Raw genomic sequence first — 16,043 nt, forward strand, 5'->3', positions numbered from 1 at the left:
TCACACTCATTTGACAGGTCAGTAGCACCTCCTTGGATGGTTGCTGTGAACCAACCCACTACACTTTAGGTGATGTCTAAATTAATCCTGGACCGATATCAAGTCAGGATTGTGGCTTCATAATGATCCAGAATGAATCTCAAAACATCGTCTAAAGTCCCCTCTTCTAAGCATGGTTCATTTGTGCATTACAGCATTACCTAAAATGTTTTGTGGTATCTCTCACTTTATCACAGAATGTTACAAAGATGCACTCAACATACAACATTCATTTAGCAGTGTTGCTATTTTCCAACACATCAGACTAATACCAATAAATTTTCCCACAACATTAAAGAAATTAATGTTGAAAATGGAATATAGGTACAAATTCCTGACACTGATTACTGTAATATACTGTCTAGTCAAATAAGACCACTTACATTTATAAAGATGCTTCAAACAATCAAAATTTAACAAAGGCAATTAAAACTACACAAAATTACTACTATTCACATCTAATAATTATACTCATGGGAAGCACTAAACCCATGCAACACCTAGGCAATGGGAGGAAATCAGGTTTGATCTAATGAAGAGGAGAGCTTCAATTCCTCGTTTCATTCCCCTTCGTTTAAGGGATACTTACTCTAAAATACAGGAATACCTCATTAATACAGCACTCATTTTAGTGCTTCTTTAATGCAGCATTTTCAATTGTATTCATGCTTATTTTTGGCACTTGCCTTACTCTTAAGATGGTTTTTGGTAATTTTCATTTTTTTTTTATTATTTTTATTCTTGCATCTTTTTTTTAGGCCTAGTGTTATTGCACACTTAATAATTGATAGAGTTAACATGTTTTTAGGCTTTTATATGCACTGGTAAGTAAAAAAAAAATGGGCTGTGATTTGCTTTACGGTGGCGATGGTCTAGAACCTTACCCGTCGTATTATTGGGGTATGTCTGTACCTCTTTTGTATGCTGTGGATGCATTCCAGGCCCATGGCAGCTGTACTAAGACCAATCACAACACAAACAATTACAAGTGATAAAAATCTTCACAGTATTTCACAAACTGTACTGATCGCATATGGCACCCCTATACAGGAGGCACTCCACATTCACATGGGTTGGGGGATCAAGAACTTCGCGAATCTTGAAAATTCGTGAATGTTTGGTGCGCAAATATGATGTAGGGAAATGTAATAACACTGTACTATAGCGTTTGTGAATATTTTGATGTGCAATTTTTTTTTTTTCAGCAAGTAGGCCATCTCCCACCGAGGCAGGGTGACCTAAAAAGAATGAAAATCCCCAAAAAGTAAATACTTTCATCATTCAACACTTTCACCTCACTCATACATAATCACTGTTTTTGCAGAGGTGCCCAGATACAACAGTTTAGAAGCATGTATAAAGATATACGTATAATATCCCTACAAACTGCCAATATCCCAAACCCCTCCTTTAAAGTGCAGGCATTGTACTTCCCATTTCCAGGACTCAAGTCCGGCTATATAAAAATAACCGGTTTCCCTGAATCCCTTCACTAAATATTACTCTGCTCACACTCCAACAGCTCATCAGGTCCCAAAAACCATTCGTCTCCATTCACTCCTATCTAACACACTCATGCACGCTTGCTGGAAGTCCAAGTCCCTCGCCCACAAAACCTCCTTTACCCCCTCCCTCCAACCTTTTTGAGGACGACCCCTACCTTGCCTTTCTTCCCTTACAGATTTACATGTTGTCCATGTCATTCTACTTTGATCCATTCTCTCTAAATGACCAAACCACCTCAACAACCCCTCTTCAGCCCTATGACTAATACTTTTATTAACTCCACACCTCCTCCTAATTTCCACACTCCGAATTCTCTGCATCATATTTACACCACACACTGCCCTTAGACAGGACATCTCCACTGCCTCCAACCGCCTCCTCGCTGAAGCATTTACAACCCAAGCTTCACACCCATATAAGAGAGTTCGTACCACTGTACTTTCATACATTCCCTTCAAATATATTGTAGGGAAATATAATAAAAGCATTTACTGAGCCTAACAATACTGCTTGCTTAACCTATTGAACCACGAACAATCATAAAACACATGAAAACATCGTAAAATATTGTATACACATGTTATGGTTTAATAACAAATAATGAACAAACAAAACACTCACCACTCGTATGGCTAGGCAGACGAACTCTGACGACTTGTGATGATGATGACAATGACGATGATCGTGATGATAGATATCCATGCAGTTACTGATGACAATTGAATGGAGGTGATTATATGGAGTGAATCCAGAATACTGAAAGGAGATTCTTGTTGCTTTCCTTCAGTGCTCTAGGGTTGGTAGCTTTATAAACAAAGCCTGGCTTTACCATGTGCCCAGCAGCATTAGCACATAGCATTAATGTGCATCGGTCTTTCGCAGTCTTGAACCCTGGCGCACTCTTCTCCTCCTTGGCAATGAAGGTCCTGGCAGACATCTTCCAATACAGGGCTGTTTCATCCATATTCCACACCTGCTCAGGCCTGTATCCCGTCTCATCGACGATTTTTTTCAAAGCACCAGGGAATGCAGCTGCCGAAACGAGATCTGCCAAACCTGAATCTCCACTCATCTTCAGGTTGTGCAGGGAGAACCGTCTCTTAAGTTTATCAAACCATCCTTTACTTGCTAGGAAGTCAGGATGGGTGATGGTAGGACATCCTGGTTCTGCACTGGTGCTAGTCATCACTAGCCAACGTATCATACAAAGTCTTTCCCTTTGCACAAATTGCATTTGTTTGGTAAATATGATTGGGTGGCCGGGCATTCGCAAATGTTTGAAACTCGTAAAAGCAGAACTTGCGAAAGTGGAGGACTAGCTGTATTATACATATGCAGAATTACCAAGAGAAATAGGGCAACACACAATAGTGAATCCATATAAAGCAAGGGAAACATGTACAGCAAAATTTCCAAAATATTTAAAACTACATACAGTAATAGATACCTAACCTGCCAACATAACAGTGTGATATAAAAAATACTACCCAGTTTATTTTCCTCAAATCAAAAGATTTATCAACTACTGTGTTGTCTGTAAATAAAAATATGAAAGTTTAGGTACAAAATTTTTTATTAACTACTGTGTTGCCTGTAAATAAATATAGGAAATTTAGGAACAATTTTTTATCTCATTATTGACCATTCAATGGGGTAATGGGGTGGCTTGATGCTGAAGGTCTCTTGATCCAAGAAACTGGAGTTATCCTCACCTTCCTTGAATCAAACCTAATTACTTTCCAATCCCCAGGCATTGTATGACCCCTATGGATTTAGAGCTTCCTGGCAAATAAAAATCTTCATAATGGATTACTGTACATAAAGTGGTTTAGACATTGTTGCTAGTTCTTCCGGTATTAAGCCCAATCTATATTGTTTATCAAGGTTATGCTTTTCGTCACTGGATAGGAGGATGCTGTTAGTTAGACATAGGCTATTTAGTCCCATTGTTGTGACTTGCTTGGTCTTTAAAATACAATATTTATTAGAGAAGTTTTGATTTTTTGTAGGAACACACAAATTAATGTCTTGATCACCATTACACTCTTTGTCAGTCAATATTACCAATTGTTATGGTAAAATTATGCAGTGATACCACATCATGTAACCTAAATGAGATTTTAAAAGTTTCAGGTGGGAATCTTTAATGTTGGTGTCTACAAAGGTAGGCAGTAATCAATTGTTGGTTATAATGTCTGCTAACAGAGCAGCTAGTATATCTGTCCAGATATATATATATATATATATATAATATATATTTATATATATATTAATATATATATATATATATATATATATATATATATATATACAGTGGACCCCCGGTTAACGATTTTAATCCGTGCAAGAGGGCTCATCGTTATGCGAAATAATCGTTATGCGAATGAATTTTCCCCATAAGAAATAATGGAAATAAAATTAATCCGTGCAAGACGCCCAAAAGTATGAAAAAAATTTTTTTTTACCACATGAAATGTTAATTTTAATACACACAAACTGAAAAAGGCATGCACAATTACATGACACTTACTTTTATTGAAGATCTGGTGATGATTGATGGGATGGGAGGAGGGGAGAGCATTATCTTCTTACTGTTTAGAAGGGGAATCCCCTTCCATTAGGACTTGAGGTAGCAAGTCCTTTTCTGGGGTTACTTCCCTTCTTCTTTTAATGCCACTAGGACCAGCTTGAGAGTCACTGGACCTCTGTCGCACAACAAATCTGTCCATAGAGCTCTGTACCTCCCGTTCCTTCAAGACTTTCCTAAAATGGGCCATAACATTGTCATTGAAATAGTCACAAGCACGGCTTGCAACAGCTGTGTCAGGGTGATTTTCATCTATAAAGGTTTGCAGTTCAACCCACTCTGCACACATTTCCTTAATCTTTGAAGTAGGCACAATGGATTCCACAACTGGCATAGGCTTCTCAGGGTTAGCCCCAAACCCTTCAAAATCTTTCTTAATTTCCATACTAATTCTCACCCTTTTTACCACAGGGTTGGCACTAGAAGCTTTCTTGGGGCCCATGGTCACTTATTTTCCAGAAACAGCACCGAAAACACTGTAATAATACGAAATATTCCGAGTGTATGCTTGGATGTTACCGCGGAGGCTGGCTGGTAAACAATGGGACGGCCGGCACATGTGAGGGCACATTGGACGCGTCTCGGACGAAAATCGGTAAGCGGGTTTTTAATCGGTATGCGCGGCAAAAATTTTGCGATAAAAGTAATCGTTATGCGGAAAAATCGCTATGTGATGCCATCGTTATGCGGGGGTCCACTGTATATATATATATATATATATATATATATATATATATATATATATAAACATTTATATATATATATATATATATATATATATATATATATATATATATATATATATATATATATATATATATATATATATATATATATATATATATATATATCAATAACAACACTGCGCTAGCCAAGGATTCGAACCCACGTTGTACTGGCCTGCCTCAAGTTAAGCGAGAACCACACGACGCTTTAAGCCACAGGACCACCCAACCCTGCAAGAACGGCACAGCCAGCACACAGCTAGCTGTTGGGCCACCACCCAAGGGCATACGGAGGTGTGGAAGCTTCTAAGCTAATTTCATTCTCATCCCTGTTTGGTGTACTAGCCTCACGAGCAGCATTTATATATTATTGTAACCACGAACGAGTGGTATTGATCAATAACAACACTGCGCCATTCTTGAAGGGTTGGGTGGTCCTATGGTTTAAAGTGTCATGTGGTTCTCGCTTACCATGAGGCAGGCCAGTACAACATGGGTTCGAATCCTTGGCTAGCACAGTGTTGTTATTGATCAATACCACTCCAGGACTTGAGTCCTGGAGATGGGAAGTACAGTGCCTGCACTCTGAAGGAGGGGTGTTAATGTTGCAGTTTAAAAACTGTAGTGTAAAGCACCCTTCTGGCAAGACAGTGATGGAGTGAATGATGGTGAAAGTTTTTCTTTTTCGGGCCACCCTGCCTTGGTGGGAATCGGCCAGTGTGATAATAAAAAAAAAATATATATATGTCGTGCCGAATAGGCACGCGAAAATTTATGTATGCAATAATTTCGCCAAAATCATTCTGAAACTAATGAAAAAAAAATATTTCACTGTGTTTGTTTAGTATTAAATTACTGTAAACAAATCTAAAATATATTTAGTTGGGTTAGGCTAAAATAAATTGCTCTTGTTATAATAAGGTTAGGTAAGCTTTCTAAGATTCTTTTGGTGCAAAATTATAAATTTTTACATTAACATTACTGAAAAAATTATATCTTTAAACGTATATGAGAAAATTTTAGAAAGGACTTAATTTTAAATGAATTCTTGCTAATTGACCAGTTTACATATTCGGCACGAGAGAGAGAGAGAGAGAGAGAGAGAGAGAGAGAAATAGATATAGAAATAGATAGATATAGAGATATATATAGATACAGATAGATATAGAGATATATATAGATATAGAGATATATATAGATACAGATAGATATAGATAGATATATAGATAGATATATAGATATAGATATGTAGATATAGGTATATACAGTGGACCCCCGCATAACGATCACCTCCGAATGCGACCAATTATGTAAGTGTATTTATGTAAGTGCGTTTGTACGTGTATGTTTGGGGGTCTGAAATGGACTAATCTACTTCACAATATTCCTTATGGGAACAAATTCGGTCAGTACTGGTACCTGAACATACTTCTGGAGTGAAAAAATATCGTTAACCGGGGGTCCACTGTATATATATATATATATATGGCCAAGTGAAAACGCTGTTGTCTTAGTAATTCTTGTAGGCTTGGTTATTGATGATAAGAATATGTCACGTAAAAGAACAGATTCAACTAAAGTGACATTTTACTGTGGCAATGTTTTGCTCCTCAGGAGCTTTGTTAAACTGTGACAGCTTGACAAAGCTCCTGGAGAGTGAAATGTTGCCACAATTAAATGTCACATATAGTTACATCTGTCCTTTTACCGGGCATTTTGTTGGTAATTCTACCATTATAATAATAAGCAAGTGTACATGCTGTTTAGGAAAGCAGGTACTTTCAGGTCTTCTGACTGAATGAGGTCAATGTCAAAGTCTCCAGCAATTATTAAGCAATGCTTATTTAGTTTACTGTTAATGATTAGGTCTAACTTTATCACCAAAGTTGGCCATGTTGGCATGTAGTCATCTGTAGACAATTCCTATTGTGATTGAAGTCTTAATTTTTTGGTTGTAAATTGTGCAAGTATGTATTACTCAAGTCTGCCTTTAGAACATGCTGAATTAATATATACTTCATCTCAAAAAATGTAGTAAATTACAGTGTCACCTCCCTTTTGTTTTAATAAGGTCTGCAGTTATGTATGACTGTGTACTCATGATCATAATACATATCTTGTTTTAACCAGGTTTCAGTAAGAATAATGAAAGTTAGGTTTGAGTTTAGTGACTTTAGGAGTGCATTTTGACTAAATATCGAGATATTCCTGGTATACCTGGAGAGTGTTCTGGGGGTCAATGCCCCTGCTGCCTGGTCCATGACCAGGCCTCGTAGTGGATCAGGGCTTGATCAGTGAGACTGTCAATGCTGGCCACATGCAAACTGATGTACGAACCACAGCCCAACTGGTCAGGTACTGACTTTATATGTTGCTGATTCTGATTTTTGTTTGGCTAGTTGCATAATATTTGCAGTCTTGGTGTTCAGTAAATTAATTATTACAGATCAGAGAGGAAATATAATTCAGGATCAATATTTACATTCATGGACTGTGATGCAGCAATAATGAATTAGTGATAATGAAAAGTTAGCATTATCTAGTAGTGCTTGCAATAACAGTGATGATAATCTTAACTGTAAAATATAATGATAGTAATTGCGAGTAAAAAATAAAAGAGGTGTATTAAAAATATAGTAGTTATATAAGGAACAGTAATATTACGGAGGATAATATACAAAAAACAATGGTATACAAAGAACAAAATAATATGCAAATAACAGAATAATATCCAATACTGTAATAGGATAATACATAAAATACAAGTTAATACTATAGAGAAAAGGACAATATACACAAAATTGAGTACTGAATACTGAACAGGATAAGGATTGTGTACTATTTATATATGTATGCAAAGTATTGCCAAGGAAAAGTTGAACATTAATTTCTATATAACAGACAAGCTAGAAAAACATTCAAAACTTTTGCAACAGCTAACAGTGTGGACGCTTGATCGAGTAGTAATTCAGCAAGTGTAAAAAAAATGTATTACAGTCTTTTACCCTTTATATATCCTAGGTAAGCTAGGAATTTTAACCATTATTATGCCATCTTAAATGCAGCAACAGCTTATTTTCCCTAGATTTAATTTGTGCTTTTCTCGCAGTGAATAAAATGAGTCCTGCTATTTTTTGGGTTAGGCATTCATTAATAGATTTAGGTTTTTCCACAAATGCAGCCTTATGAGGTTCCTTTTTTTTGTAGAGTTCCTGAAAAATTTCTTTAGTGTGAATTATGGAATGGGTGGGGAATGAACCCTTGGCAAGAGTGTCCTAAAATTCCAGGGCCAGGCCTGTTCTGTGGTTTGTTTGCAAATGTGTTTTGTTGTTCATTATTGTGGGCCATGAGACACCAGTTGTCCATGACATGGCTTGTTAGGACAACTTTGACAACTGACCAAAACTTGAGACTTCCTTAGTCTGCAGTATGCATCTCCTGCCATGGCATATCACCTCTACACAAAATGATTATAACTGTCATTTACAGGACAATATTTAAAAAACAAACAAACAGCTTTGCATACTAAGGTTACTGTATTCAAAATAAGTATTAAAACCACTGCAACTGCTAAGCAAAAGAAAAAGCATGAATAGCTTACATTGTCGGTCCATTGACAGCCTGGGCCATACTCCTGAGTAGCAATAGCATCACTCCTGTAATAGCAAATGTAATGAGATAAAAAAAAATTAAATAGACAGAAATGAGAGGAGGCTGAGTGCATGGAAAGGATATAATCTAAGAATTTATAAATCCAAAGGGACACAGTCAAAACAAAGAGGTTAACAGTAAATGTGGAAGTATTATGATGCAAATCAAAATCGGCTGAAGAAAGCTGTGGAACAAAGTATTAAGGCTGTGAAATTACATGGTAATTAAGGCCATCATCAGATGAAGGCAAGATGGAGGACAGGAATGATGGGTGAATGGAGTATGGAGAACGAATGGAAATAGGAGCAAGGGGGCAAACTCCAGTCCAAGGAATAATGGCAAACTGGAATAAAAGTACTGCAATAAATTATGGTAGGTATAGTAATAAGAGGAAAAAGCAAAGCTTTGTCACCTACAGGTGGCCAACACCCAAATGCAAAAGGGGATTTAAGAGGAAGGTTCATAAATGTGAAGGAAAACGAAAAGCTATGATAAATCATTCACAAGCAAATGCAACATGTACAGTATTCTCTGTTCAGTTCAAACCTCCTTTGCTTAGCCTCTAAAATTCAGAGAAAAAACGGTAACAGTAACAGTTTCTTACAGAGTACCCCAAATGCAATATGCATTTCTGTTCTTCTTGCACAAGTCTTCAGAATTATTTAGCTAGCATTAATAAGTTTGTGATTCTAATTGATATTGTTTTAACACACCAGCCATCTCCCACAGAGAAAAATTGACCCAAAAGAGTAAAAACCTTCACTGTTACTCATTCAATTACTGTCTTGTGGGAAAGCACACTGACATCACAGCTTAGATGGAAATCCAAACAGCACCACCTCTAAATGACAGGTCAGCTGACAGTATTATACACGAGTCTTTACATACTAAGCACCTCACAATGACATGACCGTATGAAGCTGGTGTGCCCAATACTGTATACAGTCAGTAGCATGACAAAATACGTGAACAGTACTTAATCACCAGTTCCCCTCAACTGGCAATAAGAAAAAAGATGGCTAGGAGCCCAATAAAAGGTTCACCACAAAAACCCTTGTTGGTCACTAACTCTAATGAATGACAATGCCAGCAGTCTTGCAAATCTGAGTCAGTGCAGGAGAATCTTTTGGCATGTTTTACCACACTACCAGATATTCTCAGGTCTTGAATTGCAGAATATCAGTGATTTGCAAGTTCACTGCCCTGAACACCAGAATGCAGCTGTAGTTAGAAAATGAGCTTAGGAATTCAGCTGTAGATGCAACAGCCAATGCTGAATGTAAAGCACAAAAAGATGTGGCATCAAATTTTCTGGATTTTTGTGGATCTAAGTGCTTTGAGATTTCATGCCTTGAAAATTCAGCCAAAGCCTAATAAAAAGAAGAAAAGAAATCTAAGCATATTTCCCAATGGATAACTCTTTTATAGTTTCAATACCATCAGCACAGAAAAAAAAGCAGTGCCTAGGAGTGACTATTTCTGAAATACAAAATAGAAAATATTTTAATTTCCTCCTGATAACGCAACCCATTACAAGAGGGATTAAATGTATGTAAGGCAAAGTTGGAATCATTGTAGCAAATTTCAAAAAGCAGTACCAAACCATTAGTGAATTGCTGTTTGAAAACTGTTTTTCAGTTATTCACTGGTGGTGCTATATATAAGCAGATCTGTCTGGAGTGCAATCCCAGATTAGTCTTATGACAAGGTAACACTGTAGCAAATTTCAATAAAAAGCATAAACACGACAATGAATTATTGATCGAAAACTAAACTTTGTACAGATGAGCAAATAAACAGACATACTGTACTGTTGTACATGTCCCACTTTTCTGTACTTTTGGTGGGGGAATAATAAACTTTTGAAGATATATATACATGCAATGGTAACTTTTTGTGAAGGTGAAAAATACAGTACTTAAAACTTTTGATGAAATTTTACTTTTTAATTTTTTTCAAATAACTCCAGACTAAAAAAAAAAAAGGGAAGGGGGATTAGCATAAATTTACTAAAATCTATAACTTATTTATATACGTAATTGTGTATTATGGTTGAAATACTGATACAGTAATATCTCTGATATTGCAACAACTTGCACCATGCAAAAACGTGCAACCAACTCTTTATAACTGTAATGGAATCATTACTACTGTCAGCAGCTCAATACCACTTGAACTTTCTTTTAGATATCAGAATGTTAGAATTCAGTCCTATATGCTTTTGTAATCTTCTGACTACAACACCATGTCAGACCTAAAAATCCACTTGTCTCCACCTACTCTCACCATCCACACACCAACACACACAAATATGATGTAAATGGTTTACAAAACTGACAAGTTGGAAAATGAGACCCTTGTGCAACATCTGGGAATCTTTATCAAGTAAATGTTTTGCCAGTCAGTGTCTTGGACTGAAGAAGTCACTGGCTGGCAAATCGTTTCCTCAATAAAGATTCCTAAATGTTGCACAAGTGTCTCTCACACACAAATATACACACAAACATGTGAGATGTAAACTCAAACTCCTACTTCACAAATCCTCCTTCACACCCTCCCTCAACCATTCCTGGGATGACCCCTACTACTCCTCCCTTCCACCCAAGATTTACATACCTTGATTATACTATTCTTCTTCATCCTCTATGCCCAAACCATCTCAACAACACCTCCTCAACCCTCTGAGTTATATCTATCATAACCCCAAACCATCTTTCTATGCACCAAATTCTCAGCATATTATTCAGACCACACATTCCTTTCAAACATCTCTACTGCCTCCAGCTTCCTCCTCAATGCAACATGAATCAAAATCAAAATTTTATTTCTTTGCTAAGGTTACAATGTGTGTTTACATTTCATAATTTGAGTGGTACAAAGAAAGCCACTATCATGCCGAGGCATTTATTTACTCGGCAGCTTGCAGCAACACCTGTTTTGTATGATGTACAGATTTACTTAGTGTGATATATTTAGACTGGGTATCTAGTTGATATTAAAGAAGACAGAATTCTGAGTGCTACTACTCACTGCTAACCTCTCGTTGGCTTGGGAATCTCAGTTCTATGAGTTCGGGCAGACTTCACCTAATACATACATACTTCAAGATTACTTAAGTCTAGACAGATGAAGAGTGGTAGATTACAAATATTCAATATTTTACTCTATTATTAATATGAGGTAGTACAATTTATGATACAAACATACATTTTTAAGTTTGTAATTAAGAAGTTTACTCTATGCCTAACACTTACATATAGGTGTTGCTCTAAGTTCATATTCCACATTACTAAGAACATTTAGATCTGGATATGAGGTACGTACAATAAAAGGTAATTTTATCTGAAAATAGCGCAGGTTTAAGCTGTTTGTGACATCTGGTAACTCAATGACATAAAGGAAGAATAGTTGGGGGGTCTAGGATGCTGTTTGTGGCTATGAAGATTTCACTCGATTCAGTAATTCTGAAGGGTTAATAATCCAGGATAACCCAAGATAGTCAAGCAGTGGGATTTATTTCCAGAGGTTTCTGTAGGTACTGTATCTATTTACCACTGTAATGGGAGCAGCAGTGTTCGGAGACTTGCTAATACATCTCATTTTGCCCAGGATTCAATCCTGGGTTTTTAAGGTTGCGAGCCAAATGCCACTCTGTATGCCCTCTGATTACACACTTTAAATAGGTCTCATCAGACCCTAGAAGTTGGGGTCTCATCAGACCCTACGAGTCGGGGTCTCATCAGACCCTACGAGTTGGGGTCTCATCAGACCCTACAAGTCGGGGTCTCATCAGACCCTACAAGTCGGGGTCTCATCAGACCCTACAAGTCGGGATCTCATCAGACCCTACAAGTCGGGGTCTCATCAGACCCTACAAGTCGGGGTCTCATCAGACCCTACAAGTCGGGGTCTCATCAGACCCTACGAGTCGGGGTCTCATCAGACCCTACGAGTCGGGGTCTCATCAGACCCTACAAGTCGGGGGTCTCATCAGACCCTACAAGTCGGGGGTCTCATCAGACCCTACAAGTCGGGGTCTCATCAGACCCTACAAGTCGGGGTCTCATCAGACCCTACAAGTCGGGGTCTCATCAGACCCTACAAGTCGGGGTCTCAGACCCTACAAGTCGGGGTCTCATCAGACCCTACGAGTCGGGGTCTCATCAGACCCTATGAGTCAGGGTCTCATCAGACCCTACGAGTCAGGGTCTCATCAGACCCTACGAGTCAGGGTTTCATCAGACCCTACGAGTCAGGGTCTCGTCAGACCCTACGAGTCAGGGTCTCGTCAGACCCTACGAGTCTGGGTCTCATGAGACCCTACGAGTCGGGGTCTCATCAGACCCTACGAGTCGGGGTCTCATCAGACCCTACGAGTCAGGGTCTCATCAGACCCTACGAGTCAGGGTCTCATCAGACCCTACGAGTCAGGGTCTCATCAGACCCTACGAGTCAGGGTCTCATCAGACCCTACGAGTCTGGGTCTCATTAGACCCTAGAAGTCGGGGTCTCATCAGACCCTACGAGTCAGGGTCTCATTAGACCCTACGAGTCAGGGTCTCATTAGACCCTACGAGTCAGGGTCTCATCAGACCCTACGAGTCAGGGTCTCATCAGACCCTACGAGTCAGGGTCTCATCAGACCCTACAATTCACAGTCTCTGATTACAAATGAGGTTTACTCACATCCAATTATAGGTCTGACCAGACCCCATAATAGGTCTGACCAGACCCCATGACAGGTGTGACCAGACTCCAAAACAGGTGTGACCAGACCCCAAAACAGGTGTGACCAGACCCCAAAACAGGTGTAACCAGACCCCAAAACAGGTGTAACCAGACCCCAAAACAGGTGTAACCAGACCCCAAAACAGGTCTGACCAGACCCCATAAGTCTCGTAGTCTATGTCAGCTGTTCAGTATTTCCTGTCACCCTTGTCCTCACCAAAAAAAAGAAAAAGTTCCATTACTTTAATTATCAAATTATGGTCAACAAGGCTGATTATATCACATTATAGACACCGGGGAGATAATCTCATAACACCAAAAAAAAAAAAAAATTGAAAAAACAGTTTTTTTAAAGGGCTTAAACCCAATATATATATATATATATTGGTTTTGGGTTATGAAACTAGCAGAATAAAGTTAAAAAATGAGTTAAATTAGGGAAATATAGAGGTATAATGCACATTAATGGACATACTAGGAAATTTGGGTGTTGTCTAGGATTCTAGAATTAGTCATACTAGGATTCCTTTTATTACATTGCTGGAATTACATTACTGGATATTACCTTACTTACGTGTAGAAATAAAGATAATTAGCCCCAGGTTAATGCTAAATATGGTTAATTTTTTTATTGTAATCGAGGTAAATCCGTAGGGGTCGTAGACGGTTATGGGGAAATGGAAGTTTTGATCCAAGGGAGGATATGAGGAAGTCCTTGGATCAAAAGCCCTCTTTATTATCATCTATACACCTCCCTTGATGGGTAAATAAGGTCTAAGCCCAGTCAGAATACTGTCCTTAAAGAACAGACCGTCCCATTTCTGGTGGGAAAAGTGCCCCATTCTTGGCTTCCCCGGGATATTTATGGAGTGGGGGGGCTGAGAGTGGAGTGGTGGAGTACTCACGGTGGAGTAGAGTGGTGGTGGATGTGCGTGGAGGAGGTGAACGTGAGGATATAAGGTTGACAGGTGGAGGAGGGATGCAGACGCCATCAGAGTGATGGTGGATCACCGCCCTCTGCTTGCGCGCCATCAACACTAACTTCACCCATCACCCACCCACCACACTCACCCATCACCCACACTCATCCACTCACCCACCCACCACACTCACCCATCACCCACACTCATCCACTCACCCATCACCCACCCACCACACTCACCCATCACCCACACTCATCCACTCACCCATCACCCACACTCACCCATCACCCACACTCATCCACTCACCATACTCATCCACTCACCCATCACCCACCCACCACACTCACCCATCACACTCATCCACTCACCCACCCACCATACTCATCCACTCACCCATCACCCACCCACCACACTCACCCATCACACTCATCCACTCACCATACTCATCCACTCACCCATCACCCACCCACCACACTCATCCACTCACCCATCACCCACCCACCATACTCATCCACTCACCCATCACCCACACTCATCCACTCACCCATCCACCACACTCATCCACTCACCCACCCACCACACTCATCCACTCACCCATCACCCACCCACCATACTCATCCACTCACCCATCACCCACCCACCACTCATCCACTCACCCATCACCTACCCACTACACTCATCCATCACTCACCTATTACTCATCACCTACTCAGCCATTACCCACCATCACTCATCACCTGCACACACTCATCACCACCTATTCACCCACCACACTCATCCACTCAACCATTACCCACCATCACTCACCCACCCATCACTCATCACCTGCACACTCATCACCACCTATTCACCCACCTCCTGTATTATCGTAAATGTCAGGGTGAATGAGTGAGTAAAACACTAACCTCATTCACCACTCTCATCTCTGACCACAGAAAACCTCATAGCAGATGAATGAGTAAATGAAGGACAAACCTCATCCACCATACTCATCTCAGACCACAGAAATTGTCATATATTAATGTCATAAAGTGAGTAATGAGTAAATCACTAACCTCATCTCATTCACTATACTCTCACATCTGTCACTAGAGAAATCCTTGTTATATATTATCACTTATCGGAAATGTCAGAGTGAATGTGGGTGAATAAGTGACTTAACTAGTGAGTTAGGTTAGTGAGTGAATAAATCTGTATAAGTCAGTATGTGAATCGGTCAGCAGATAACTGAATGAATAAGTCAGTCAATAAGTGAATGAGTGAAAAGTTGAATCAGTAGATTAGGGAGTGAATAAGTAGAAGATTGAGACACTTATGCAGCATATAGGAATCTTTATTCAGGAAACGTTTCGCCACACAGTGGCTTCATCAGTCCAATACAAAGAGGAAGGCGTAAGGAGAGGAGGAGTATGAGGTGATCAGTCCCTCAGCCTGGAGTCGATGTGTTCAGTCCATCAATCTTGTAGAATGTACAGCATAGGGCCGTAGACGTGGCTTATATACTGTAGTGAGGTGAGGTGAAGCAGGCGGAGGCAGGGTCATAGTGGTACCATCCACTGCATAAGTGTCTCAATCTTCAACTTGTCGGTTTTTCAAACCATTCATCACAACTGTCAGACACTGCAGCATCATGGGATCTTGTTACAAAGAATTCTTCAACACTTGTTCAACCTTTGGACAAAGACCTACTTCGACTAGTGGATGGTACCACTATGACCCCGCCTCCGCCTGCTTCACCTCACCTCACTACAGTACATAAGCCACGTCTACGGCCCTATGCTGTACATTCTACAAGATTGATGGACTGAACACATCGACTCCAGGCTGAGGGACTGATCACCTCATACTCCTCCTCTCCTTACGCCTTCCTCTTTGTATTGGACT

The 16,043-nt window shown here is 39.5% G+C and overlaps 1 protein-coding gene across 2 annotated transcripts in view; it reads right to left on the reverse strand.

Moving 5' to 3' along the window:
• Positions 1-14,278, reverse strand: part of LOC128702721 (uncharacterized) — a 50,078-nt gene extending 35,800 nt beyond the window's left edge. For both annotated transcript variants that reach the window (XM_053797145.2, XM_053797144.2), the window contains exons 1-2: positions 14,142-14,278; positions 8,459-8,513 (exon numbers count right to left, since the gene is read on the reverse strand). In XM_053797145.2, the coding sequence (XP_053653120.1) occupies positions 8,459-8,471 (13 nt within the window). In that variant the 5' untranslated portion in view covers positions 8,472-8,513; positions 14,142-14,278. The remainder of the gene's footprint in view (positions 1-8,458; positions 8,514-14,141) is intronic.
• Positions 14,279-16,043: the final 1,765 nt, after the last annotated feature.

The sequence above is a fragment of the Cherax quadricarinatus genome, chromosome 79 (genome assembly GCF_038502225.1).
Source record: "Cherax quadricarinatus isolate ZL_2023a chromosome 79, ASM3850222v1, whole genome shotgun sequence".
Classification (NCBI taxonomy): domain Eukaryota; kingdom Metazoa; phylum Arthropoda; class Malacostraca; order Decapoda; family Parastacidae; genus Cherax; species Cherax quadricarinatus.